General features: G+C 39.5%; 1 protein-coding gene across 1 annotated transcript in view; it reads right to left on the reverse strand.

Annotated features, from left to right (window-relative positions):
- Nucleotides 1-26,222, reverse strand: part of FBXL17 (F-box and leucine rich repeat protein 17) — a 712,016-nt gene that overhangs the window by 467,920 nt on the left and 217,874 nt on the right. The window contains exon 5 of the mRNA XM_066273966.1: nt 19,366-19,473. Within this exon, the coding sequence (XP_066130063.1) occupies nt 19,366-19,473 (108 nt within the window). The remainder of the gene's footprint in view (nt 1-19,365; nt 19,474-26,222) is intronic.

Genomic DNA, 26,222 nt, shown 5'->3' on the forward strand with positions numbered 1-26,222 from the left:
TGGCCTCTGCCTCAGGCGCTAGAATGGCTCTGGTCGCAACAAAGCAACGCCCCCTGGTGGGCATGCCGGGTGGATCCTGGTCAGGCGCATGAGGGAGTCTGTCTGACTGCCTCCCCGTTTCCAACTTCAGAAAAATACAAAAAAAAAAAAAGAGAGAGAGAGAGAGAGAAGTATATATCACTACAGGCTTATATCATGAAACAAGAGTGAACCCAACTAAGCAATCTACTATCACAACTTAAGGAACTAGAAAAAGAAGAATAAAGGCAACCCAAAGTCAGCAGAAGAAAGGAAGTAGTAAAAGTTAAAGTAGAACTAAATGAAATAGAGAACCAAAAAAACTATAGAAAAAGTTAATATAACAAAGAGTTGGTTCTTTAAAAAGATGAATAAAATCAATAAAACACTTGCTAAACTCACTAAAGAAAAAAGAGGAAGGGCTCATATAAACAAAATCCAAAATGAAAGAGAAGAAATTACCACAGACATAGATACACAAAAGATCATAGTAGAATATTATGAAAGATTATATGGCAACAAATTCAACAACCTGAGGAATTGGATAAATTTCTAGAATATACAATCTTCCTAGACTGAGCAACAGAAGTGGAAAACCTAAATAGACCCATAAGCAGGGAGAAAATAAACAACTATCAAAAACCTCCCCAAAAACATCCTGACCAGGCAGTGGCACAGTGGATAGAGTGTCAGACTGCAATGCAGAGGACCCAGGTTCAAAGTCCCAAGGTCACCAGCTTGAGCGTGGGCTCATCCAGCTTGAGAACAAGCTCACCAGCTTAAGAACAAGCTCACCAGCTTGAGCAAGGGATTGCTGGCTTCGGCGTGGGATCATACACATGACCCCATGGTCACTGGCTTGAGCCCAAAGGTTGCTGGCTTAAGCATGGGTTCACTTGCTCTGCTGGAGCCCCTGGGTCAAGACACACATGAGAAAGCTATCAATGAACAACTAAGATGTTGCAATGATGAATTGATGCTTCTCATCTCTCTACCTTCCTGTCTATCTGTATCCATCTCTGTTTCTCTCTCTGTCACACAAAAACAAACCAACCAACCAACAAAAAAAACCTCTCCACATAAACAAAAGTCCAGGACCAGATGGCTACAATAGTGAATTCTATCACACATTCAAAAAAGATTTCTCAAAGTCCTCCAAAAAAGAGAAGAAGCAGCAATACTCCTCAATACATTTTTTGAGGCCACATAACCCTCATAGCAAAACCTGGCAAGGACAACACACACACACAAAAAATACACACCAATATCTCTCATAAATACAGATACAAAAATTCTAAACAAAATACTAGCTAAGCAAATACAAGAACACATTTTAAAAAATAATACATCATGATCTAGTGGGGTTCATTCCAAGAGCACAAGGATGGTTCAACATACAGAAATCAATCAACATAATACACGACATCAACAAAACAAAGAACATAAACTATATGATCCTATCAAGAGACGCAGAAAAGGCATTCAATAAGATTTATCATCCCTTCATGTTTAAAACAATCAAATTTGGAATAGAAGGAAAGTACCTCAACATAATAAAGACCATATATGACAAACCATCACCTAAATGGTGAAAAAAATGAAGCTTTTCCTCTAAAATCAGGCACAGGACAAGGCTTCCCACTTTCACCACTTTGATTTAACATAGTTCTGGAAGGTTTATTCAGAGCAATCAGGCAAAAAAAGAAATAAAAGGCATCCATATTGGAAAAGAAGAAGGAAATATATCACTTTTTGCAGATGACATGATCCTGTATATAGAAAACCCCAAAGACTCCACCTAAAAACTAGTAGAAACAATATAGTAAAGTCACAGAATATAAAATCAATATACAAAAGCCTACTGTTTTTCTATATGCCAACAACAAAACTTTCGGAAAATGAACTAAAAAAAAAAAAAAAACAGTTCCTTTTACAACTGCAACAACAAAAAAATACAGTATCTAAGTAAAACTTAACAAAGGATGTGAAGAACCTATATACTGAAAACTACAAAACATTATTGAAAGAAATTGTAAAAGACAAAATGAAATGAAAAATTATTCCATGTTCACGGATTAGAAGAATCAACATAGGTAAAATGGCCATATAACCCAAAGCAATATACAAATTTAATACAATCACCATCAAAATGCCAAAGTCATTTTTTAAAGAAATGGAACAAAAAATTACCAGGTTTGTATGGAACCATAAAAAACTCTGAATAGCCAAAGCAATCCTAAGGAAAAAGAATGAAGCTGGAAGTATATCACATTACTTGACTTCAAATTATACTACAGAGCCATAATAATCAAAACAGTATGGTACTGGCAGAACCACAGACATACAGACTTATGGAACAGAATCGAGAGTCCAGAAATACAACCACATATATATGGACAAATAATCTTCAACAAAGGAGCCAAAAAAACACAATGGAGAAAAAAAAGCCTTTTCAAAAAATAGTGCTGGGAAAATTGGAAAACCACATGCAAAAGAATGAAACTTGACTACAGTTTATCTCCCTGCACAAAAATTAATTCAAAATGGATCAAAGACCTAAATATAAGATATGAAACAATAAATTACCTAGAAGAAAGCATAAGTACTAAACTCACAGACCTTGGCTATAGAGAACAATTTATGAATTTGACCCCAAAGGCAAGGAAAGTAAAGGCAAAAGTAAATGAATGGGACTATATCAAACTAAAAAGCTTCTGCACAGCAAAAGAAAATGACAACAAAACAATTAGGCAGCTAACTAAATAGGAGATGATATTTGCAAACAACACTTCTGATAAAGGGCTAATATCCAAAATACACAAAGAACTCAAAAGCTCAGCAACAAACAAGCAAACAATCCAATTAAAAAATGGGGAGAGGACCTGAACAAACACTTGTCCCAAGAGGACATGCAAATGGCCAACAGGTATAGGAAAAGATGCTCATCTTCACTAGCTATTTAAAAAATGCAAATCAAAACTACAATGAGATACCATCTCATACCTATCAGATTGGCTATTATCAACAAGACAGGTAATAACAAGTGTTGGAAAGACTATGAAGAAAAAGGAACTCTCATTCACTGCTGGTGGAAGAAAGTATGGTGGTTCCTCAAAATATTAAGAACAGAACTACCATATGACCTGGCAATCCTTCTACTGGGTAAATACCCCCAAAACTCAAAAACATTGGTACATAAAGACACATGCACCTCCGTGTTCATCTTAGATTATTCACAGTGGCCAAAACATGGAAACAACCATAGAGTCCCTCAATAGAGGATTGGATAAAGAAGATATGGTATATACAATGCAATATTACTCAGCCACAGGAAATGATGGCATAGTGACATGACAATGTGGATGGACCTTGAGAACATTATACTGAGTGAAATGGGTAAGTCACAAAAAGCTAAGAAATGTATAACTTCACACATAGGTGGGATATAAAACTGAGACTCATAGACACAGATAAAAGTGAAGTGGTTACCAAGGGAAGGGGGGCATAAAGGAAGGGGGATAGAGGAAGGGGGTGAGGGAATGAGTGTAAAGAGGGTCAAATATAAGGTGACGGAAAATGATCTGACTTTGTGTGATGGGTACACAACATAATCAACAGTTCAAATTCTATAGAAATGTTTACTTGAAACCTATGTACTCTTATTGATCAATGTCACCCTGTTAAATTTAATTTTCTAAACCACATTTTCTTTAAAAAGGGAAAAAAATAAAACTAGCAAAGATAAATATCCTCCACATTCCAAGATTTCAGTTCATGTTTACAAATTGAATAACTGAGGCAAAAATGAGATATTTTTTAGATTTTTATTTTATTCATTTTAGAGAAAGGAGAGAAAAAGAGATGAAGAGAGAGAGAGAAAGAGAGGAGGAGGAGGAGGAGGAGGAAGCATTAACTCCTAAATGTGCCTTGGCTAAGCAAGCCCAGGGTTTTGAACCGGAGACCTCAGTGTTCTAGGTCGACGCTTTATCCACTGTGCCAGCACAGGTCAGGTGTAACAATGAGATTTAACGTAGTATCAAAATATTATTAATTAACAGTCACAGCTTTAAAATTTATCAAAAATCTATAAATATACATCCCTAAAGTACAAAAAATATAACATTTTATATAGCACAAAATAAACTTTTAATTCTTTGCCATCTTTCCTTTTATTTAGAAATTAAATTTAATGGGGTGACATTGATCAATAAGAGTACACAGGTTTCAGGTAAACATTTCTATAACATTTGAACTTTTGATTGCATTGTATGCCCATCACCCAAAGTCAAATCATTTCCTGTCACTGTATATTTATCCCTCTTTATTTTCTTCTCTCCCACACCTCTCCCCCTGGTAACCACTTCTCTTTTATTTATGTTATCATCCTTAATAGTCATTTAAAATAAGATCTTCCTTACTGATTGAAATCATTTGAACTGATCTGATATAAATCAATTCATAACAGATATGTGGCATTTCATAAACCCACAGCATTACTGAAGTTTGCACTTCAACTACACATTAAAAAACAACAACTCTATAAGCCTATTATGTTAAATTATTACTATTATCCTGAGACCCTCCCATACTACATTTTTCTCTTAAGTGAGGAAACAGGGAGGTAAAGAGACAGACTCCCACATGTGCCCTAGCCAAGATTTACCAGGCAAGCCCCCCATGGGGCAATGCTCTGCCCATCTGGGGCCACTGCTCCATTGCTTAGCAACCGAGCTATTTTAGCACCTGAGGTGAGGCCATGGAGCCATCCTCAGCTCCTGGGATCAATTTGTTCCAACTAAGCCATGTCTGTGGAGGGGAGAGAGAGATGGAGAGAGAGAAGGGAGAGGAGTAGAAGCAGATGGTCGCTTCTCCTGTGTGCCCTGACCAGGAATCAAACCCGGGACTTCCACACACCTGGCTGACACTCTAGAGCAGAGCCAACCAGCCAGGGCCCTATTATTTTTTTAATTCTATCCTACTTATTTTAATTTATTATTATTTTATTTTCTGAAGTGAGAACTGGGGAGGCAGAGTGACAGACTCCTGCATGTGCCCAAATGGGATCCACCCAGCATGCCCACTAGGGGGCAATGCTCTGCCCATCTGGGCCATTGCTCCTTTACAATCAGAGCCTGAGGCAGAGGTTATGGGGCCATCCTCGGTGCCTGGGCCAAATTTGCTCCAATGGAGCCTTGGTTGTGGGAGGAGAAGAGAGAGAGACAAAGGAAGGGAGAAGGGTGGAGAAGCAGATGGGCGCTTCTCCTGTGTGCCCTGGCCAGAAATCAAACTGGGGACTTCCACATGCTGAGCCAACACTCTACTGCTGAGCCAATCAGCTAGGGCTAATTTCTTTAATTTTATTGACTGATTTTAGAGAGAGAGGAATGGGGGGGGGAGAGAGAGAGAGGGAGAGAGAGAAACATCAATTTGTTAATCCATCTATCCACACATTCATTGGATGATTCTTGTATATGCCCCTACCAGGGATCAAATCCACAACTGTGGTATCCTTGATGTATCGGAATGATAGCCAACAGAGTTACCTGGCCAGAGCTCTCCCATGCATTCTTAAAAAGAATGATTTTGATTAGTATGATTTTATCACGTTACATCAGTAACAACATTTTAAACTTTTTAAACCCTTACAGGCTTATTTTCTTAATAAAATTTAAAATATAAACAAAAGTAATAAGAGTAGTATAATGAACCTCCATGCCCTATAACCCAGTTCAATTATCTGTATTTTGCCATCTTTGTCTCCTTTATTGACCTATCCACATTTTTCTTTTTACCCATTTTGTAATATTTTCAACCTAATCACTAGTAGACACTCAAGTTAATATCTCTTATTGATTAAGTTTTTAATATATTACAAATATTTGGTAGAATTCAACAATGAGCAATCTGGGCCTACAGTAGCACTGGAGGGAAGGTTTTTAACTACAAATACAATTTCTTTCAGAAATGTAGAGGTATTAAAATAATCTATTTTCCCTTGAGTGAGTTTTGGTAGTTTGTATCTTTCAAATAAATTGACAATTTCATCAAAGTTGTTAAATTTATAGGGATAAAGATGTTCATAATCTTCCCTTGTTATACTTTGAGTATCTGTAGAATCTGTAAGTTATGTCACTTCCCTGAGCCATTATATTGGCAATTTTGTGTTCTCTTTATCTCTCTTTTTCTTAATCAGTCTGGATTGAGATTTATCAATTCTATCTATTTTATAAAGAACCACCTTTTGGTTTTATTAATTTCCTCTGTTATTCTCCATATAATTTATTTCCACTTGAACTTTATTTATTTTCCTGGGCTTGTTTTTAGTTTAATTTGTTCTTTTTCAGGTGTCATAGGTAGAAGCTAATATTACTTTCAGAAAGTAATATTAAAAGAAAGCTTTTTTTTTCTTTTTCTTTTGGTTTTTTTAATTTATTTATTTCAAAGAGAGGAGAGACAGAGAGAGAAAGAAGGGGGAAGGAGCAGGAAGCAACAACTACCATACATGCCTTGACCAGGCATGCCCAGGATTTAGAACCTGGGACCTCAGTGTTCCAGATTGACGCTTTATCTACTGCACCACCACAGGTCAGGCTACTTTTTCTTATACAGGGGTTCAGTACCATTACAGTAGTCTACCCTTATCTGAATGGCTCAATTCTTTCTGCATGGGATATATTTCAAGATCCCCAGAGAATGCCTGAAACTGTAGGTAATACCAAACCCTGTATATATGGTTATTTTCCTATACATACATATCTTTGATAAAATTTAATTTATAACTTAGAAAAGACTAACAACATAGAACAATTATAATAATAAACTGTAATAAAAGTTGTAAGTGTGGTCTCTCTGCCTCTCAAAATATCCTACTGTATGTATATCCCAGAAAGGAGGGAGCAGGATGACATGAGATTTCATTCCACTACTCAGAACAATACGTAATTTAAACCAGTGAGTTGTTTCTTTCTGGAATTTTTCATCTAATATTTTTGGACTCTGGTTGACCACTGGTAACTGAAACCACAGAAAGCAAAACCACAGATGGGTGGAGGTGGCAGTGGGAGGACCATTGTGATTGTACCTAAAGAATACTTTACCAGCATCACACTAGATCTAATGTGTTGTGTTTTTATTCTCTTCCATTCAAAATACTTCCTAATTTCTCTTTTGATTTCTTCTTTACTCATGGGTTATTTAGGACTGGATGCATCAGAGAAATCATCCACACATCTCTGGGATTCAGAATGCCATTCCTTTCACTCTGGTACTTGGTACACTGAACTCTGGCGGCCTTGGTATCCCTGGACTTCCTGTTCTGCCTCAACTCTGTTCCTCCGATGAGTATTGCCTACGTCACCCATCTCTGAACTGTGAGTTCGAAATTCTTTCAGTGCATTAGACAGAGGCAGTCATAGGGTTCCTGTCATTTGCTTCTTATATTCGGGGTCACTGTCCTGATATCCAGTGTCTTGAAGACCATTGCTTCATGTATTTTGTCTGCTTTTTTGGGTTGTTTCAGGGAACTGGGCCTTATTATTCCATTGAAGAAGAAATCCAGTTTTGTTTTGTTCTTTCTTTTAAAATTTTTTGACAGACAAGAGAGTCAGAGAGAGGGATAGATAGGGACAGACAGATAGGAAGGGAGAAAGATGAGAAGCATCAATTCTTTGTTGTGGCACATTAGTTGTTCATTGATTGATTCTCATATGTGCCTTGACGGGGGGACTACAACAGAGTGAGTAACCTCTACCTCAAGCCAGTGTCCTTAGGGCTCAAGCCAGCGACCTTGGGTTTCAAGCCAGTGACCTTTGGGCTCAAACCAGCAACTATGGGATCATGTCCTTAATACCACGCTCAGACCAGCGACCCCATGCTCTAGCTGGTGAGCCTGCTCTCATGCCAGATGAGCCCGCGCTCAAGCCAGAGACCTCAAGATTTCGAATCTGGGTCCTCTACGTCCCAGTTCAATGCTCTATCCACTGTGACATCACCTGGTCAGGCCTGTTTTGTTCTTTATGATACTATGCACTCATGATTTTTATATATTTTGTTTGTTTTACTCCATTGCAATCATTTTCCTTCTGGGGGCTGAAAGCATCCCAACTTAGTCCAGTGTGCCATTACATATTGGCTTTTGGATTCTTTTGACATTTCTACTAGCTCCATTAGTGGCAAGTGATATTTGAGCACTAGGAGTTAATTATTTATTTGCATTTGCTAATTTTTTTTAAGTAGGAGGGAGAGCAAGAGAACAAGACAGACCTACTGAAGATGGTGATGGAGTAGGCAGACATACCAACTTCCACCTCCCAGAGCTAAAGTGAATTACAACTTAGTATTAAGAACAATCATCTGGAAAAACCAACTTTGGACTAATCTAAGAGGACTCTTTAACCAAGAAACACTGAAGAAGCCACACTGAGACTTGTAGGAGAAGCAGAAACGTGGAGAGGGCTTCCCAGCTCCTGGGCGTGAACAGCAGCCCAGAGGGACTTGTGTGGCGGGAAGTGAGTTTAGCAGAGAGGGGAGGGTCCTGGGCCCCAGTAAGGAAGCCCCAGACTATAGCCCCAGAGACTAAAAGAGGAGTATGGAGACAGTATTGAGCTGGAAAACAAGCCAGTATACTGTTTGAGAGAAAGAGAGAGATTTCTCAGATCCAGAATTCTTAAAGGTATGCTCAGAAAACCTCTTTCACAAACACTCACCCAAGACTCTGGGGGATGGGGAGAGATGAGAGGATTCGAGTAGCAGGAAGAGACAGTAATCTAGGAGGCACAGGGAGAAACACTTTGAGGGACAGCCACCCTAACCCCTGGGTTGAGTCACTCCCCAAATCTAAAGTGAGTTATTTCCACTGGAACCAGCAATACCAGCAAAGGAAAGCAGGACACAAGCCAAACAAGCTCTTCCACGGCACTCAGAGCAGAGTCACTTAGAAGGTGGAAGCCAACAGAAATCCAGTATTGAGTGCTAGGGTCTGAGCTGCAGCATCCCAACCACGCTGCTGAGGGCTTGCTAGAGGGTAAGTGGCGGCAGGATGTGAAAGTGCGGTCCTGTCAGTGGGGCAGGAAGCTGGGTCAGCCATGACTGAGGCCGGGTGTGAGCTCAGTCCCACCAAGCGGGGGCGGAAGGGGCACAAGAAATCAGTTCAGCCTGGCTGCAGGCCAGGTGAGCAAGAGCGGTCCAACCTGCAATTCCACTCGCAAAGGAAAGGCAAAACCCAGAGAACCGGCAGAGAGCCATGGTTGAGCACGGGCACGCAGCCCAGCCCAGGAGCCTGGGAACCTGAAACCCAGCTTGTGGCCAGGCAAGCAAGCGCAGCCCAGCCATTGGGGGCAGGGCAAAAGCCAGGGAGCAGGCAGAGACCCACAGCTGGGCGAGAATGCACAGCCCAACACCTGGAGCTGGGTCTTGCAGCCATCACGAACACAGCTTCACCTGCAGGGGTGGGGTGAAAGCCCGGAACGGTGAAGATCAGCAGCTGAGTATAAGTGTGCAGCCCCGCCTGCAGTGACAAGGCTTGCAGCCCCAGCTTGGAGCACAGCCGCACCCAAGTTGACGGGGCGAAGTTGGGCTGGCCGAGGCCTGTAGCCCAGCACATAAACACAGCCCCTCCTGCGGAGGAGAGGCGGAAACCGCAGTGACTTCTGCAGCAGACCCACACTAGAAACGCTCATACCAGAACGCCTGAGGCAGTGGCACAGGGGCTGGTGACCCTGTAGACAGACCATACCTAGGGAGCACGGAGGTCATACCCATTGGACTCCTGTGGCCCATCTTTCTTATACACAGACAGAATGGGAAGGCAGAGAAAGGCAACCCAAATGAATCAAGAGAAATCCCAAGAAAAGGACTTGAATGAGTAAGATATAAACAAATTACGGGATGCAGAGTTTAAAATAATGATTGTCAGATGCTCAAAAATCAAAGAACAGCAATAGATGAACATAATGAGCACCTAAATAAAGAGACAGCAAATACAAAAAAGGACATTGAAATAATAAAAAAGAATCAATCAGAAATGACAAATAAAATATCAGAAATGAAGACCACAATGGAAGAAATTAAAAACTGAATCGATGAAGCTGAGGATCAAATCAGCAAGTTAGAGGACAAGATAAATGAAGGCACAAAAGCAGAGAAGCAAAAGAAAAGAAATTCAAAAACTTTGAGGAAACTCTAAGAGAGCTCTGTGACAACATGAAGAGAAAAAATTTCACATCATAGGGTTTCCTGAAAAAGAAGAGAAAGAACAAGGGATGAAACCTTGTTCAATCAAATAAGAGCTGAAAACTTCCCTAAATTGATGCAGGAAAAAATAACGCAAGTTCAAGAAGCACAGAGAATTCCATTAAAGAGAAACCTAAAGAAATCCACACCAAGACACATCATAATTAAAATACCAAAGCTAAGAGATAAAGAGAAAATATTAAAGCTGCAAGAAAAAAAAAGACTATCACTACAAAAAAGACCCCATAAGGATGACATCCGACTTCTCAACAAAAACACTTGAAGCCAGAAAGGAATGGCAAGAAATATTCAAATTAATGCAGAACAAAAGCCTACAACCAAGATTTCTTTATCCAGCAAGGCTAATGTTTAAAATTAAAGGAGAAATAAAAAACTTCCCAGACTAAAAAGAGCTCAAGGAATTCATTACAACCAAACCAATGCTGCAAGAAATGTTAAGGGGTCTGTTGTAAACAGAACAAAGGGGGAAAAGAATATAGAAAAAGAGGAAGATAGCTTTAAGCATAAAATGGCAACAAGCAACTACATATCAATAATAACTTTAAATGTAAATAGATTAAATGATCCAATCAAAATACTTAGGGTAGCTGCATGGATAAGAAAACAGGACCCATACATTTGCTGTCTATAGACACATCTCAAAAGAAAAGATACACATAGACTAAAGGTAAAAGAATGGAAAAAATATTTTGTGCAAATGGAAATGAAAAAAGAGCTGGGGTGGCAATACTTATATCAGACAAAATGGACTTTAAAACAAAGGCTATAGTAAGGGATAAAGAGGTCATTACATAATGATAAAGAGAGCAAACCAACAGGAAGATATAACCATTATAAATATCTATGTACCTAATATAGGAGCACCTAAATAGATAAAGAAGACTTTGATGGATATAAAGGGAGAGGTCAACTGCAACACTATAAGAGTAGGGGATTTAAATACCCCACTAACATCACTACATAGATCCTCAAGAAAGAAAATTCACAAAGAAACAGCAGACTTAAAGGACACACTAAATCAAGTGGATCTAATAGATATCCTCAGAACCTTTTACCCTAAAGCAGCAGAATATACATTCTTTTCAAGTGTTCATGGTACTTCCTCTAGGATGCACTACATTAGGGCACAAAAGCGGTCTCAAAAAATTCAAAAAGATTGAAATTATATCAAGCATTTTCTCTGATCCCAATGGAATGAAACTAGAAATCAACCACAACAGAAAAACTGAAAAATACTCAAACACATGGATACTAAATAGCATGTTATTAAATAACGAATGGGTTAACAATGAGATCAAAGAAGAAATTTAAAAATTCCTAGAAACAAATGATAACAAACATAAAACAACTCAAAATTTTTCAGACACAGCAAAAGCAGTATTAAGAGGAAAGTTCATAGCACTACAGGCATATCTTAAGAAACTAGAAAAAGCTCAAATAAACAACCTAACCCTGCATCCTATAGAACTAGAAAAAGAACAACAAGAAAAGCACAGAGGTAGTAGAAGAAAAATAATAATAAAAAACAGAGCAGAAATAAATGACATAGAGGCTAAAGAAACAATACAGAGGATCAATGAAACCAAGAGCTGGTTCTTTGAAAGGGTAAACAAGATCGATGAACCTTTAACCAGACTCATGAAAAAAAAAAAAAGAGAGAGGACTCAAATAAATAAAATTAGAAATGAGAGTGGAGAAATAACAACTGACACAACAGAAATACAAAATATTCTAAGAAAATACTATGAAGAACTGTATGCCAAAAAATTAAACAACCTAGGTGAAATGGACAAATTCCTTGAAACATATAACCTTTCAAAAATCTATATGGGCCCTGGCCGGTTGGCTCAGCGGTAGAGCGTCGGCCTGGCATGCGGGGGACCCGGGTTCGATTCCCGGCCAGGGCACATAGGAGAAGCACCCATTTGCTTCTCCACCCCCCCTCCTTCCTCTCTGTCTCTCTCTTCCCCTCCCACATCCAAGGCTCCATTGGAGCAAAGATGGCCTGGGTGCTGGGGATGGCTCCTTGGCCTCTGCCCCAAGCGTTAGAGTGGCTCTGGTCGCTGCAGAGCGACGCCCTGGAGGGGCAGAGCATCGCCCCCTGGTGGGTAGAGCATCGCCCCTAGTGGGCATGCCGGGTGGATCCCGGTTGGGCGCATGCGGGAGTCTGTCTGACTGTCTCTCCCCGTTTCCAGCTTCAGAAAAAAAAAAAATCTATCTGGAAGAATCAGAAAACCTAAACAGACCAATTACAACAAATGAGATAGAAACAGTTATCAAAAAACTCTGAACAAAGAAAAGCCCTGGCCCAAATGGCTTCACTGGTGAATTCTAGCAAAGATTCAAAGAAGAACTAACTCCTATTCTTCTCAAGCTATTTCAAAAAATTCAAGAGGGCCCTGGCCGGTTGGCTCAGTGATAGAGCATCGGCCTGGCATGCAGAAGTCCCGGGTTCGATTCCCAGCCAGGGCACACAGGAGAAGCTCCCATCTGCTTCTCCACCCCTCCCCCTCTCCTTCCTCTCTGTCTCTCTCTTCCCCTCCCGCAGCTGAGGTTCCATTGGAGCAAAGATGGCCTGGGTGCAGGGGATGGCTCCTTGGCCTCTGCCCCAGGCACTAGAGTGGCTCTGGTCATGGCAGAGCGACCCCCCAGAGGGGCAGAGCATCGCCCCCTAGTGGGTGTGCCCGGTGGATCCCGGTCGGGTGCATGCGGGAGTCTGTCTGACTGTCCCTCCCCATTTCTAGCTTCAGAAAAATACAAAAATAAAAAAAATTTAAAAAAAATTCAAGAGGAAGGAAGACTTCCAAGCTCCTTTTATGAGGCGAGCATAATTCTGATTCCAAAACCAGGCAAAGACAACAAAAAGAATGAAAATTATAGGCTAATTTCCCTAATGAATTTAGATGCTAAAATCCTCAACAAAATATTAGCGAACTGGATCTAGCAATACATGAAGAAAATCATACATCATGATCAAGTGAAATTTATTCTGGGGAGGCAAGGATGGTACAATATTTGTAAATCAATCAATGTGATACATCAAATAAAGAAAAGGAAGGACAAAAACCACATGATAATTTCAATAGATGCAGAAAAAGCATTTGATAAAATATAGCACCCATTCATGATCAAAACTCTCAGCAGGCCCTGGCCGGTTGGCTCAGTGGTAGAGCATCGGCCTGGCGTGCAGAAGTCCCGGGTTCGATTCCCGGCCAGGGCACACAGGAGAAGCGCCCATCTGCTTCTCCACCCCTCCCCCTCTCCTTCCTCTCTGTCTCTCTCTTCCCCTCCCGCAGCAAGGCTCCATTGGCGCAAAGATGGCCCGGGTGCTGGGGATGGCTCCTTGGCCTCTGCCCCAGGCGCTAGAGTGGCTCTGGTCGCAACGAAGAGATGCCCTGGAGGGGCAGAGCATCGCTCCCTGGTGGGCAGAGCATCGCCCCCTGGTGGGTGTGCCGAGTGGATCTCGGTCGGGCGCATGCGGGAGTCTGTCTGACTGTCTCTCCCCGTTTCCAGCTTCAGAAAAATACAAAAAAAAAAAAAACAAAAAACCTCTCAGCAAAGTGGGAATACAGGAAACATACCTCAACACGATAAAGGCCATCTATGAAAATCCCACGGACAACATCATAATTAATCTGCAAACATTAAAAGCAATCCCCTTAAGATCAGGAACAAGGCAGCGGTGCCCTCTTTTACCACTCTTATTCAACATAGTTCTGGAAGTCCTAGCCACAGCAATCAGACAAGAAGAACAAATAAAAGGCATCCAAATTGGAAAAGAAGAAGTAAAACTATCATTATTTGCAGATGATATGATACTGTATATAAAAAACCCTAAAGTCTCAGTCAAAAAACTACTGGACCTGATTAATGAATTCGGCAAGGTGGTAGAGTATAAAATTAATACACAGAAATCAGAGGTATTTTTATACAACAACAATGAACTGTGAGAAAGAGAATTTAAGAAAACAATCCCCCCCACTTTTGCAACAAAGAAAAATAAAGTACCTAGGAGTAAATTTAACCAAGCAGGATAAAGACTTGGACTCGGAAAATTACAAAACATTGATAAAAGAAATCAAGGAAGATACAAACAAGTGGAAGCATATACTGTGCTCATGGTTAAGAAGAATAAACATCATTAAAATGTCTATACTACCCAAAGCAATTTATAAATTCAATGCAATGGCAATTAAAATACCAATGAGATACTTCAAAGATATAGAACACATATTCCAAAAATTTATATGGAACCAGAAAAGAACACAAATAGCCTCAGCAATCTTGAAAAAGGAGAATGAAGTGGGAGGTATCACACTTCCTGATATCAAGTTATACTACAAGGCCATTGTACTCAAAACAAGTTGGTACTGGCATAAGAACAGGCATACAGATCAATGGAACGGAATAGAGAACCCAGAAATAAACCCACACCTTTATGGACAACTGATATGTGACAAAGGAGGTAAGAGCATACAATGGTGTAAAGACAGTCTCTTTAACAAATGGCGTTAGGTATATTGGACAGCTCCCTGCAAAAGAATAAAACTAGACCACCAACTTACACCATTCACAAATATAAACTCAAAATGCATAAAAGACTTAAATGTAAGTCATGAAACCATAAGCATCTTAGAAGAAAACATAGGCAGTAAGCTCTCCGACATCTCTTGCAGCAATATATTTGCTGATTTATCTCCACAGGCAAGGGAAATAAAAGACAGGATAAACAAATGGGACTATATCAAACTAAAAAGGTTTTGCACAGCTAAAGATAATATGGACAGAATAAAAAGACAAACCACATAATGGGAGAACATATTCGACAATATGTCTGATAAGGGGTTAATAACCAAAATTTATAAAGAACTTGTAAAACTCAACACCAGGAAGACAAACAATCCAATCAAAAAATGGGAAAAGGAAATGAATAGACACTTCTCCAAAGAGGACATACAGATGGCCAATAGACAGATGAAAAAATGTTCAACATCACTAATCATTAGAAAAATGCAAATTAAAACTACAATGAGATATCACCTCACACCAGTCAGAATGGTGCTCATTAACAAAAGAACACACGATAAGGGCTGGCAAGGATGTGGGGAAAAGGGAATCCTCCTGCACTGTTGGTAGGAATGCAGACTGGTGCAGCCACTGTGGGAAACAGTATGGAGATTCCTAAAAAATTAAAAATGGAACTGCCTTTTGACCCAGCCATCCCACTTTTAGGAATATATCCCAAGACCACCACATCAATGATTTAAAAAAAGAAATGCACCCCCATGTTTTTGGCAGCATTGTTCACAATAGCCAAGATCTGGAAACAGCCCGAGTGTCCGTCAGTGGATGAGTGGATTAAAAAGCAGTGGTACATATATACTATGGAATACTATGGGGCCATGAAAAAGAAGGAAATATTACCTTTTGCGACAACATGGATGGACCTGAAAACTATTATGTTAAGTGAAATAAGCCAGGCAGAGAAAGAAAAATATCATATGACCTCACTCATTTGAGGAATCCAAGGAACAATGTCAACTGAGGAATGAAATTAAACCTGAAGGGAAGGGGGGAGGGACCTGTGAGGAGAAGGGAAAGGGATATGTTGAGGGGAATACGGGAGAGTGAGGATTCAATCAAGGAGACACTAGAATCTATGTAAACACAATAAATTAAATTTTAAAAAAGGAGAACAAGATAGAGGTATTTTATATTTATAAAGTGGTACATTGCAATAAAAAGAACATACCTGTGATGGAGGAGACTCAATTCTGCTACATACAAGGCACTAACATCTTCAACTAAGACTTTAAAAGTTCTTATTATTTCTTCCTAAATGTGGATTTCCATGTTTCTAAATATAACCTACTAAACCTGACTTTATCTCCTCAACCTGTGTTCATTCATTCTTAGCTATTTGTGGACTCTCATTTACATAGTCACAGCAGCTTAGCAGGAAGGCCTCATACCCCAATATTGTTTGATATTAGCAGAATCTATCTGAAGACTTAGGGACTTAGGGTGTGTTATCAATAAATATTGCAAAGTAATTTAGCATCCAGGTAAGACTGAGAATATCAAGGTAAAGTCCAAGGTACTGTTGTAATAGCCTATCAATATTCCTACATCTCTTCCCAATCTTCTTTCTTCTTGCCCTTAGTTAACAATCTAAGTTGTCACAAATCCCCAAATTTCCTTTCTAATTCACTAAAGACTTCAATTTTCGCCCTGGCCGGTTGGCTCAGAGGTAGAGCGTCGGCCTAGCGTGTGGAGGACCCGGGTTCGATTCCCGGCCAGGGCACACAGGAGAAGCGCCCATTTGCTTCTCCACCCCTCCGCCGCGCTTTCCTCTCTGTCTCTCTCTTCCCCTCCCGCAGCCAAGGCTCCATTGGAGCAAAGATGGCCCGGGCGCTGGGGATGGCTCTGTGGCCTCTGCCTCAGGCGCTAGAGTGGCTCTGGTTGCAACATGGCGACGCCCAGGATGGGCAGAGCATCGCCCCCTGGTGAGCAGAGCATCGCCCCATGGTGGGCGTGCTGGGTGGATCCCGGTCGGGCGCATGCGGGAGTCTGTCTGTCTGTCTCTCCCTGTTTCCAGCTTCAGAAAAATGAAAAAAAAAAAAAAAAAAAAAAGACTTCAATTTTCTTAGTTTTAGTGAAACTCCACAGTCCTTTCCAGTCAATGATACTTAAATTTTTAGATTTGTCTGTGTACAAGAAACTCTAAAGACAAATCATCTAATCTGGACACATCTCTTCATAGATAGGAAACTAAGGCACAGAGGGTTTATGGCATTTGCCCCTATTAGCAAACTGAGAACCAGAGATGTAGTAAAGTAATAAATTCAAGAGATTTTTCTAAATCATATAAAATTAAATGTAGTTAGATTGACAGCTCTCAAGACTATGTGTCTGACATCTCCCTAATTATTCATGTAAAAATTATATATATCATGATGATCATAAATTATTTAGAAATTATACACCATGATGATAATAATAGTAACTCAACTTTCTAGGAGCCTTTTTATATTTACAAAATTTTGTGAATGTAAATTAGATGTTGTGTAATGTCTTACTATGTAAACACTTTGTCTGAATGCAAACGTTTTAACAAAAAAACTTTAATTTTATTTAATCCTGAGTTCTATCCTTGGTTTTCAAGAGGTAAAACAATTAAAAGTAGCTTTACAGAAGCTATACATGTTTAAAATGCTATCTTGCCTTCACTTGAATCCAGGAAACTAAACAATAGTATACCACAAACCAGTCTTTTCATCAAAGACTTTGTTGAATAACAAAGATGATCCTCAAATATCCATGGAGCAGCCTTGATATGAATCTAGTAGGTTCTGACTGCTGACAGGACAAACCACCAATCCTGGTCTAGCATCTTAAGAACCTTCTCAGTAAATTGAGCTTCCAATGTAAACATTTGCTGTAGCTGCTATTTTGTCACACAGAATAATTCTGATTTATTAAGTACCAGTATACCATAAATTCTGGCCATCTCAAAATGCTCAGGAAGCACTTACTGATCTAATAAGTCTTGTTTTGTCTTTAATGAGTACAATTTCTAGTGATCGTACAAATCCCACATATGGTCATTATAACATTTGTGCACAATCTGTTCATCCAAAGGCATTTCTGATCTACATTGTAAACAGCATTAGATATGACTGGAAAAACATTCATCTACCAAAATGTTCAGGCCATGGTTATAGGAAGTGAATAAAATATTACAGTTACATATGGATATAATAAGATGTTCTGACAGAGCAATAATTGAGAATAAGGTGTCTATCCTCTCCATTGGCTTTAGGTTCTGATCCTCAAAACTAAAGCTGATCAGTCATTTAAGACACAGAAAATCTCAGCCTCTGTTTTAGATGTACTAGACTAGAACCGTGATTGTATTATTTTTTCAAAACCTACTCTGATTTTCCAGCCAATTTAGATAGCGTGCATCTATGTTAATATTAGTAACTAATGTTTACTTAACACATTGCAATCTTGACACTAAGGCAAGCACCTTGCATATATTACTACAATTAATACTCTGAAAAATTATTTGCCTGCTTAGCTAATATGTGGCATAGCCAAGATTCAAACCCAAGCTGACACTAGAGCTCAGGCTCCTATTCACTGGATCTTACAGCAGTAGTCCTAGGTAGCTAATAAGCATGTGTTCTTTTTCTAGAAAGAAAAAATAGTAATATTATTTTTTTACTAAGCTGTAAGCTTGAAGAGCCCTGAAGAGACCAAACCCAAACAGACCTGGGATCTTACTTGTTGTATTTCAGCATCATGCTGCTAACACAGCAGTTTTCTATCGATAACAGTAGCGAACTGAAGGAAGCTTGAATGACTAGGTAGGTCACTTAGCTATTAAGTGGAAAAGGCAAGACTCACATCCATTCTCACGAGTACTATATAACAGTTAAAATCTATGTAGTGACAAATTTCAGGTAATACATGGGTAAATTTTATAGTAGCCAGTTTTTTTATTACCTATATCTAAGAATTAACTGCTCATTTTTTTAGAGCTCTGGAGAGCAGCAGAGATAGCACCTATGTCAGAGATTACAAGAGAACTAGCATTTTCATTATTGCTACAATATGAGATTTCATATATTTGGTACATATGAAAGCTACAGGATCAATTTTCGATATACAGTCATCTGTTTCACCTTACATATTCAGCTTAAAAATATGCACTGACCATATTCCCTTCTTATAAGTCAAATGTTCAGTGGACCTAATGAATGGCATGTGAGAAGTTAAAACTCCAATCAAAATATCTTCTAAATGCAATTATTAAGTTGACATTCAAATAATTCTTGGGATATATATCAGTTTATTTAGTGCATATATTTCATAGTCATTAACAACAAAAAGTAAAAAAAAAAAGTAAGCTGCTTGTTTAATAAATAAAAGGGTAGGTTTGGTATTGTTGCCTTAAACTGGTTTTAACTTTATCAAACACTAGTACAACACTTCTATGATGGTCTATTTCTCACTCAAGTACATTTAACAATGCTAAGGCTTTGATATGAATAATTGGAAACACTGAGGAAAAACAGCCATAGTACCTACCTTAGTTAGGTGAATGACTCCTTTAGAAGTAACCGAACAACCCATGAAGCCAACATACTGAAGTTCAGGACAGTGCTCAGCAAATGCTTTCACTGACTGATCTGTCACCTAGGGAAGAGATGTGAAGAAAGGTGTTCAAGGTGGCATTCCAGTGAATTTAAGTATTTGGCTCCTCAAATTGCCTGTGACCAAGTCGCATCATTAACATTTCCTTATCCATTAGATTATTTGAATAGGTTTACAAACACACTGCAATATGTCTTGTGGGGTTTTTTTTTTAAATGCTCCCTTCATCCCATGTCTCTTTTATCACCCCATGTTTTTCCACTTTTTCATAGAAAACATCTCAAAGATGTCAACACTATCTACCTCCACCTCTTCATCTATCAACAGGTATATTTTTATTGACTTATGACTCACATACTAGAAAACTAACCTTTCAAAGGGTAGTGTTCAGAGGTTTTTAGCATATTCACAAGGTTGTGCAACCATCACCAATATCCAGTTTCCGAACATGCTCATCACCACACAAAGAACCCCATGCATACTAGCAGTCGCTCCCCCATCCCCCTGCTGCCCCGCACTGCCTGGCAATCTTCTGTCTCTATACATTTGCCTGGTCTGGACATTATTTATCATTCAAATTATACAACTGCTTCCTAAAGTGCAACAATGATCCCTTTATTAGGTTTCTCCCTTCAAGTGTTTCTTCCAAGAAATACAGTTTTGCTCCTCTTTGTTTCAAATTCTTGGATAGTATAATGGTTAACTTTATCTGTCGACTTGACTGTGCCATGAGATACCCAGATATTTGGTTACACATTATTCTGGGTGTGCCTGTAAGGGTGTTTCTGGATGAGATTAATACTTGAAAAGGTAGAGTAAAGAAGACTGCCTTACCCAATGTGCATGGGGGTCTTATCCAACCCACCGAATGCTTGAATGGAACAAAAAAGGCTGAATAAGGAAGAATTTGTTCTCTCTCTCTCTCTCATTCTGTCTCTCTCTAACTATCTTTGAGCTGGGGCTCATGCTGGAACTTACACCATCAGCTCTCCTGGTTCTTATGCCTTTGGACTCAGACTCAAACTACATATATAGCATCACCAGCTTTCATGTGTCTCTAGATTATTAACTGCAGATTTGGGGTCATCTCAACCTCTATAATTGCATGAATCAATTCCCTACATTAACCTTTTTATAAACAGATATACACACATATCTCATACTAATTCTGTTTCTCCAAACAACCCTGACCAATGCAATATGTATTAGAATCTCCTGAGGAATTTATTAAAACCTCAGAGCCAAAAGCGGTAAGGCCCAAGAATCTGTATTTTTAACAAGCCCCTAAGTGACTCTTAGGTAGGTGAAAGCTTGCAGCCTCAGTGCTGTAAAGAAATTACATTGACAGCTTTTGGCATCTGTACCTGGCCCTGCTTTATTTAAACAAAGGGCAGGATGAAATTCCTTTGTCGTCCCCACCCCACCCTCATCTCTGCCTCCAAAAATTTTCCATGTATAAAATTATCTTCTTATAATTGTGCTAACACTTTCTTCACTGTTGCACAAAGTTGTAGCTCATAAAAGAAAATCCAAATATTCTCTATCATAGGCTTAATATCAGATTCACTCTCATCATAGTCAAGATGAAATCAAGTTGAACATTTTGTTAGTTTTTCAAACAGCAGCAACTTACAACTCCCTTGCATTAGCTTGAACATTGGTGACTCTTTGAATCTTCCTTACTTGTTCTGAGTAGATATTGGAAAATAAAGGTATGTGGTACAATTAATTCTAAAACAACACAAGTGCATTTTCCTAAAATAATGAAATCAACAACATGCTACACCTGATAAAAGATTAATTCTGCCCTCAAAGTATGTTTCAGCATAGTAAGACCAAGGGTGCTACTGATAAATTAAAAATGGGCCTTCCTGACATTCAACTTTCTAAAAAGATTATGCTAATAAAGAATATTTAAGACACTAAAATTGCCTGGAGCTTCAATAAAACTGAATTCTAATTTAAAAAGTGGGTGGGGGATTTAATAGTTTAAATAACAAATAGTTAGGAGGTTCAATACCCTAGTCCAATCTCACTCTACCATCAAGCCTTTCATATATCTAGATTCAAGGAATTCAGCCAAGGATTAAGGGCAAAAGAAAGCTGAAGTCCAAGGTACTATAGAGCTTTAGGAAAGAAGAAGAAAGGGTATTAAATTTTGCTTAGTGGCTCTTTCTCTTTCAGCTGAAGCAATCAGAGCAGGAGAGCACAGAGGAGCCTCCAGCATCAATGGTCCCATAAGCCAAACAAGAGCGCAGTAAGTCCTTGGAGTCCAGAGACACTCTTAAGAGTCAGGGTGGGCTGTGTTTTGGAGACTAATTAAAGGACCTTGAAGACCTGGGGGGTGGGATTCAGCTTCATTTACAAAGATGTAAAATCAGCCAGGAATTTTGGGCTGAAAGTCTGATGGAAGCAAACACTACAGGAGGCAGGAGCTGGGGAGTGTTAGCTTCTCCAGGGCCTGGAATCTGATTGCCTCTTCACATCCCAGGTACATCACTTACTAGCTGTGTGATTTTGAGCAAGTCACTTCACCTCTCTATACTCTATTCCTTCTTTGATACAGAGGAAATAAAAGTACCTACCTCACAGGGTAGACAGTAAATAATACATGTAAAATGTTATATTGTGTTATCTTTAAAGTGTGTAATTTAAGCATGGTAATTTACTCTCCTAGCTACTCCAAGAGATCTGACCTTAATTTGGGGGCTAGGTTATGACCCAAACTGTGAGGTGTGAGTAAGGGAGACACAGGAGAAAGTTAGTCATTGAATCACTATGGTAAAAGGAATTCCATTCTGTTAAGGTTCTCAGCTTAACCTGCACATCACAATCACCTGCAGAGTTTTCTGATTTAATTTCTGGGTTAAGATCAGTATCAAGTTAATATTAAAAGCTCTCCCAGGAGACTCTAACATGTGCCCTGGGTTATAAACCAGTTCTATGGCCTTTCATTTTTATGGCCTTTCATGCAAAGGGTGGTCCTCACTGGCGTTAACCTGAAGACTGATTAAACTGCAAAATCTCAGACCCCATCCCAGACCTACTGAATTCTCATCTGTATTTTAATAAGATGCCCCAGGTGATTTTCATGCACCTTAAAGCTTAAGAGAGACTGCTGAACAGACAAGGACTATGTCATCTTCTTGGGGTGAAATAAAGCAAAAACAGGATGGTGATGTCATAACCAAAGCACTATGAAGAATTTTTTTTGAACAGCTTTATTGGTATAATTTATACAGCATAAAATTCAACCATTTTAAAAGAATACTTCATTGAGTTTTAGTAAACATACACAATTTTGCCATCACCACATGCAGTTTTAGAACACTTAACCATTGCACCATCCCCCAAATTTCCTTTACCCTTTGTGCCCATGTGCAGTTAATCACAGCTCCCACCAATAGACAACCATTGATCTGCTTTCTATCTCAATAATTTTCTCCTTTCTAGAAATTTCATATAAATAGAATTGTTTCATAACTGCCCTTTTGTTTCTAGTTTCTTTCACTAGCCTACCAATTTTGAGATTCACCCTTGCTCTTATAGGTATCAATAGTTGGTTCATTTTATCATGAAGTAGAATTCCATTGTATAGCCATACCACATTTTGTTTATCTATTCACGAGTTGATAAACATTTGAACTGCTTCTAGTTTGGGGCTTTAATAAATAATGCTGTTGTGATCATTCACACACAAATTTTCTCCTTTTTTTTGGATTTTTCTGAAGTGAGAAGCAGGGAGGCAGAGAGACAGACTCTCACATGCGCCCAACTGGGATCCACCCAGCATGCCCACTACAGGGTGATGCTCTGCCCATCTGGTGCATTGCTCCATTGCAACAGTATCCGTTCTAGAGCCTGAGGCAGAGGCCATGGAGCCATCCTCAGTGCCCAGGCCATCTTTGCTCCAATGGAGCCTTGGCTGTGGGAGAGGAAGACAGAGATCAAGAGAAAGGAGAGGGGAAAAGAGTGGAGAAGCAGATGGGCGTTTCTTCTGTGTGCCAGGGCTGGGAATTGAACCTGGGACTTCCACACACCAAGCCAACGCTCTACCACTCAGCCAACAGGCCAGGGCCTCACACACAAATTTTTATATGGACATATATTCTCCTTTTTCTTGGGTAAGTATCTAGGAGTGAAATAACAAAGTCATATAATAAATATGTTTAACTTTTTACATATTTTTAAGGTTGGGTTGTTTGTCTTAAGTTGTAAGAGTGCTTTATATATTTTGGACACAAGCCTTTTATCAGATATTTGTTTCCATTCAGAACCTTGTCTTTTCATTTTCTTAATGATGGTCTTTGCTCTAACATTAGGGTCTATAGTGCTCTTGGAGTTCATTCTGTAAATAGTGTGAAATAAAGGAAAAGGTTCATTCTTTTTGCATTCAAATGTCCAACTGTCCCAGCACCATTTGTTGAAAGGGCTACATAGTATGGAGCAATTTTAAAGTTCCAACCTGGGATACTTTGACTTGAAGGATCACACTTACTCAGAGATTATGCAGTAGATAAAAGTTAGTATGCAAACAGAAGTGTGGCTTGGAATTTGGAAAGAAGCATCAGAAAATGAGGGGGGAATAAGACCAGCTAGCAGAGCAGATCTGGATGCATTAGTCAAGGATGTGATAGAAAGAGAAAAAGGAACCTCAGATCAAGAGGGTTACTCTTCACAGGAAAAAGATGCAGAAAGGACCATCTCCTCACGCTGCATTCAAAAAGCCAAGCTGCACCTTTATACCTGCATGCAAAGGGTGCAGATACATTAATGTGACATCGAGGAAAAGTGTTGGGATAAGGAATGTCTGTTATACTCTCACAGTCACAGGAACCATGAAAAGTCAGAATGATATAAACACACATAAAGATTCTAGTAGAGCTTCAGTTCCTGAATCCTGAAGCCTTTTCTAGCTGCTAAACAAGAAGGAAATGTAAACCAGAAATGCAATTGGCAAAGGAGAAAAGGAAGAGGATGTTGTTTTCATAATCTCTTGAGAGCTACACTCAAATAAGAAATCTTTTTTTTGAATTGTATACTTTATTGATTTTAATTTATTGTTTCATAGATTCAAGTGTCTCACCGAATACATACTCCCACCCTCGTGTTCCCAACATCCCCCTAGCCCCCCCTTTTCCCAACACCCTCCCCTTTTCCATCCAGGATTTGATTTTCTGCTCTCTATAACGCTGTTATGTGTGTGTGTGTGTGTGTGTGTGTGTGTGTGTGTGTGTATATATATAGCAGGGTAGTTTCCACGTCAATCCATGTTGTCGCAAAAGGTAAGATTTCCTTCTTTTTCACAGCCGCATAGTATTCCATTGTGTGTATGTACTATAGCTTTTTAATCCACTTGCCCATTGACAAACACTGGGGCTGTTTCCAGATCTTGGCTATTGTAAACAATGCTGCCATAAACATGGGAGTGAATTTACTCTTTGGAATCAGCAATTTTGTATTCTTAGGATATATTCCTAAAAGTGAAATGGCTGGGTCAAAAGGCAGTTCCATTTTTAATTTTTTGAGGAATCTCTATACTGTTTTCCACAGTGGCTGCACCAGTCTGCATTCCCATCAGCAGTGCATACAGGAGGGTTCTCTTTTCTCCACATCCTCACCAGTATTTAGTATGTGTTGTTTTGTCAATGAGCGCTGTTCTGACTGGTGTGAGGTGATATCTCATTGTGGTTTTAATTTGCATTTTTCTAATGATTAGTGATGTTGAACATTTTTTCATCTGCCTACTGGCCATCTGTATGCCTTCCTTGAAGGCATTACTCATTTCTCTTTCCCATTTTTTATTTTTTTATTTTTCTGAAGCTGGAAACGAGGAGGCAGTCAGACAGACTCCCGCATGCACCCGACCGGGATCCACATGGAAAGCCCACCAGGGGCGATGATCTGCCCATCCGGGGCATTGCTCTGTCATGACCAGAGCCATTCTAGCACCTGGGGCAGAGGCCAAGGAGCCATCCCCAGCACCCAGGCCATCTTTTGCTCCAATGGAGCCTCAGCTGCAGGAGGGGAAGAGAGAGACAGATTGGAAGGAGAGGGGGAGGGGTGGAGAAGCAGATGGGCACCTCTCCTGTGTGCCCTGGCCAGGAATCGAACCCGGGACTTCCGCATGCCAGGCCGACGCTCTACCACTGAGCCAACCGGTCATGGCCTTTTTCCCATTTTTTGATTAGATTGTTTATCTTCCTGGTGTTGTGTTTTACAAGTTCTTTGTAATTTTTGGTTATTAACCTCTTATCAGACATATTGTCAAATAAATACTCCCACTGTATGGTTTGTCTTTTTATTCTGTTCATATTGTCTTTAGCTGTGCAAAACCTTTCAGTTTGATATAGTCCCATTTGTTCATCCTGTCCTGTCCTTTATTTCACTTGCCCATGGAGATAAATCACCAAATATATTGCTGCGAGAGATGTCGGAGAGCTAACTGCATATGTTTTCTACTAAGATGCTTATGGTTTCATGACTTACATTTAAGTCTTTTATCCATTTTGAGTTTATATTTGTGAATGGTGTAAGTTGGTGGTCTAGTTTCATTATTTTGCTGGTAGCTGTCCAATTTTCCCAACACCATTTGTTAAAGAGGCTGTCTTTACTCCACTGTATGCTCTTACCTCCTTTGTAAAAATTTCACTTGTCCATAAAGGTGTGGGTTTATTTCTGGGTGTTCTGTTCTGTTCCGTTAATCTATATGCCTGTTCTTATGCCAGTACCAAGCTGTTTTGAATACAATGGTCTTATAGTATAACTTGATATCAGAAAGTGTGATATCA

This window comes from Saccopteryx bilineata, chromosome 4 (assembly GCF_036850765.1).
Source record: "Saccopteryx bilineata isolate mSacBil1 chromosome 4, mSacBil1_pri_phased_curated, whole genome shotgun sequence".
Classification (NCBI taxonomy): Eukaryota; Metazoa; Chordata; class Mammalia; order Chiroptera; family Emballonuridae; genus Saccopteryx; species Saccopteryx bilineata.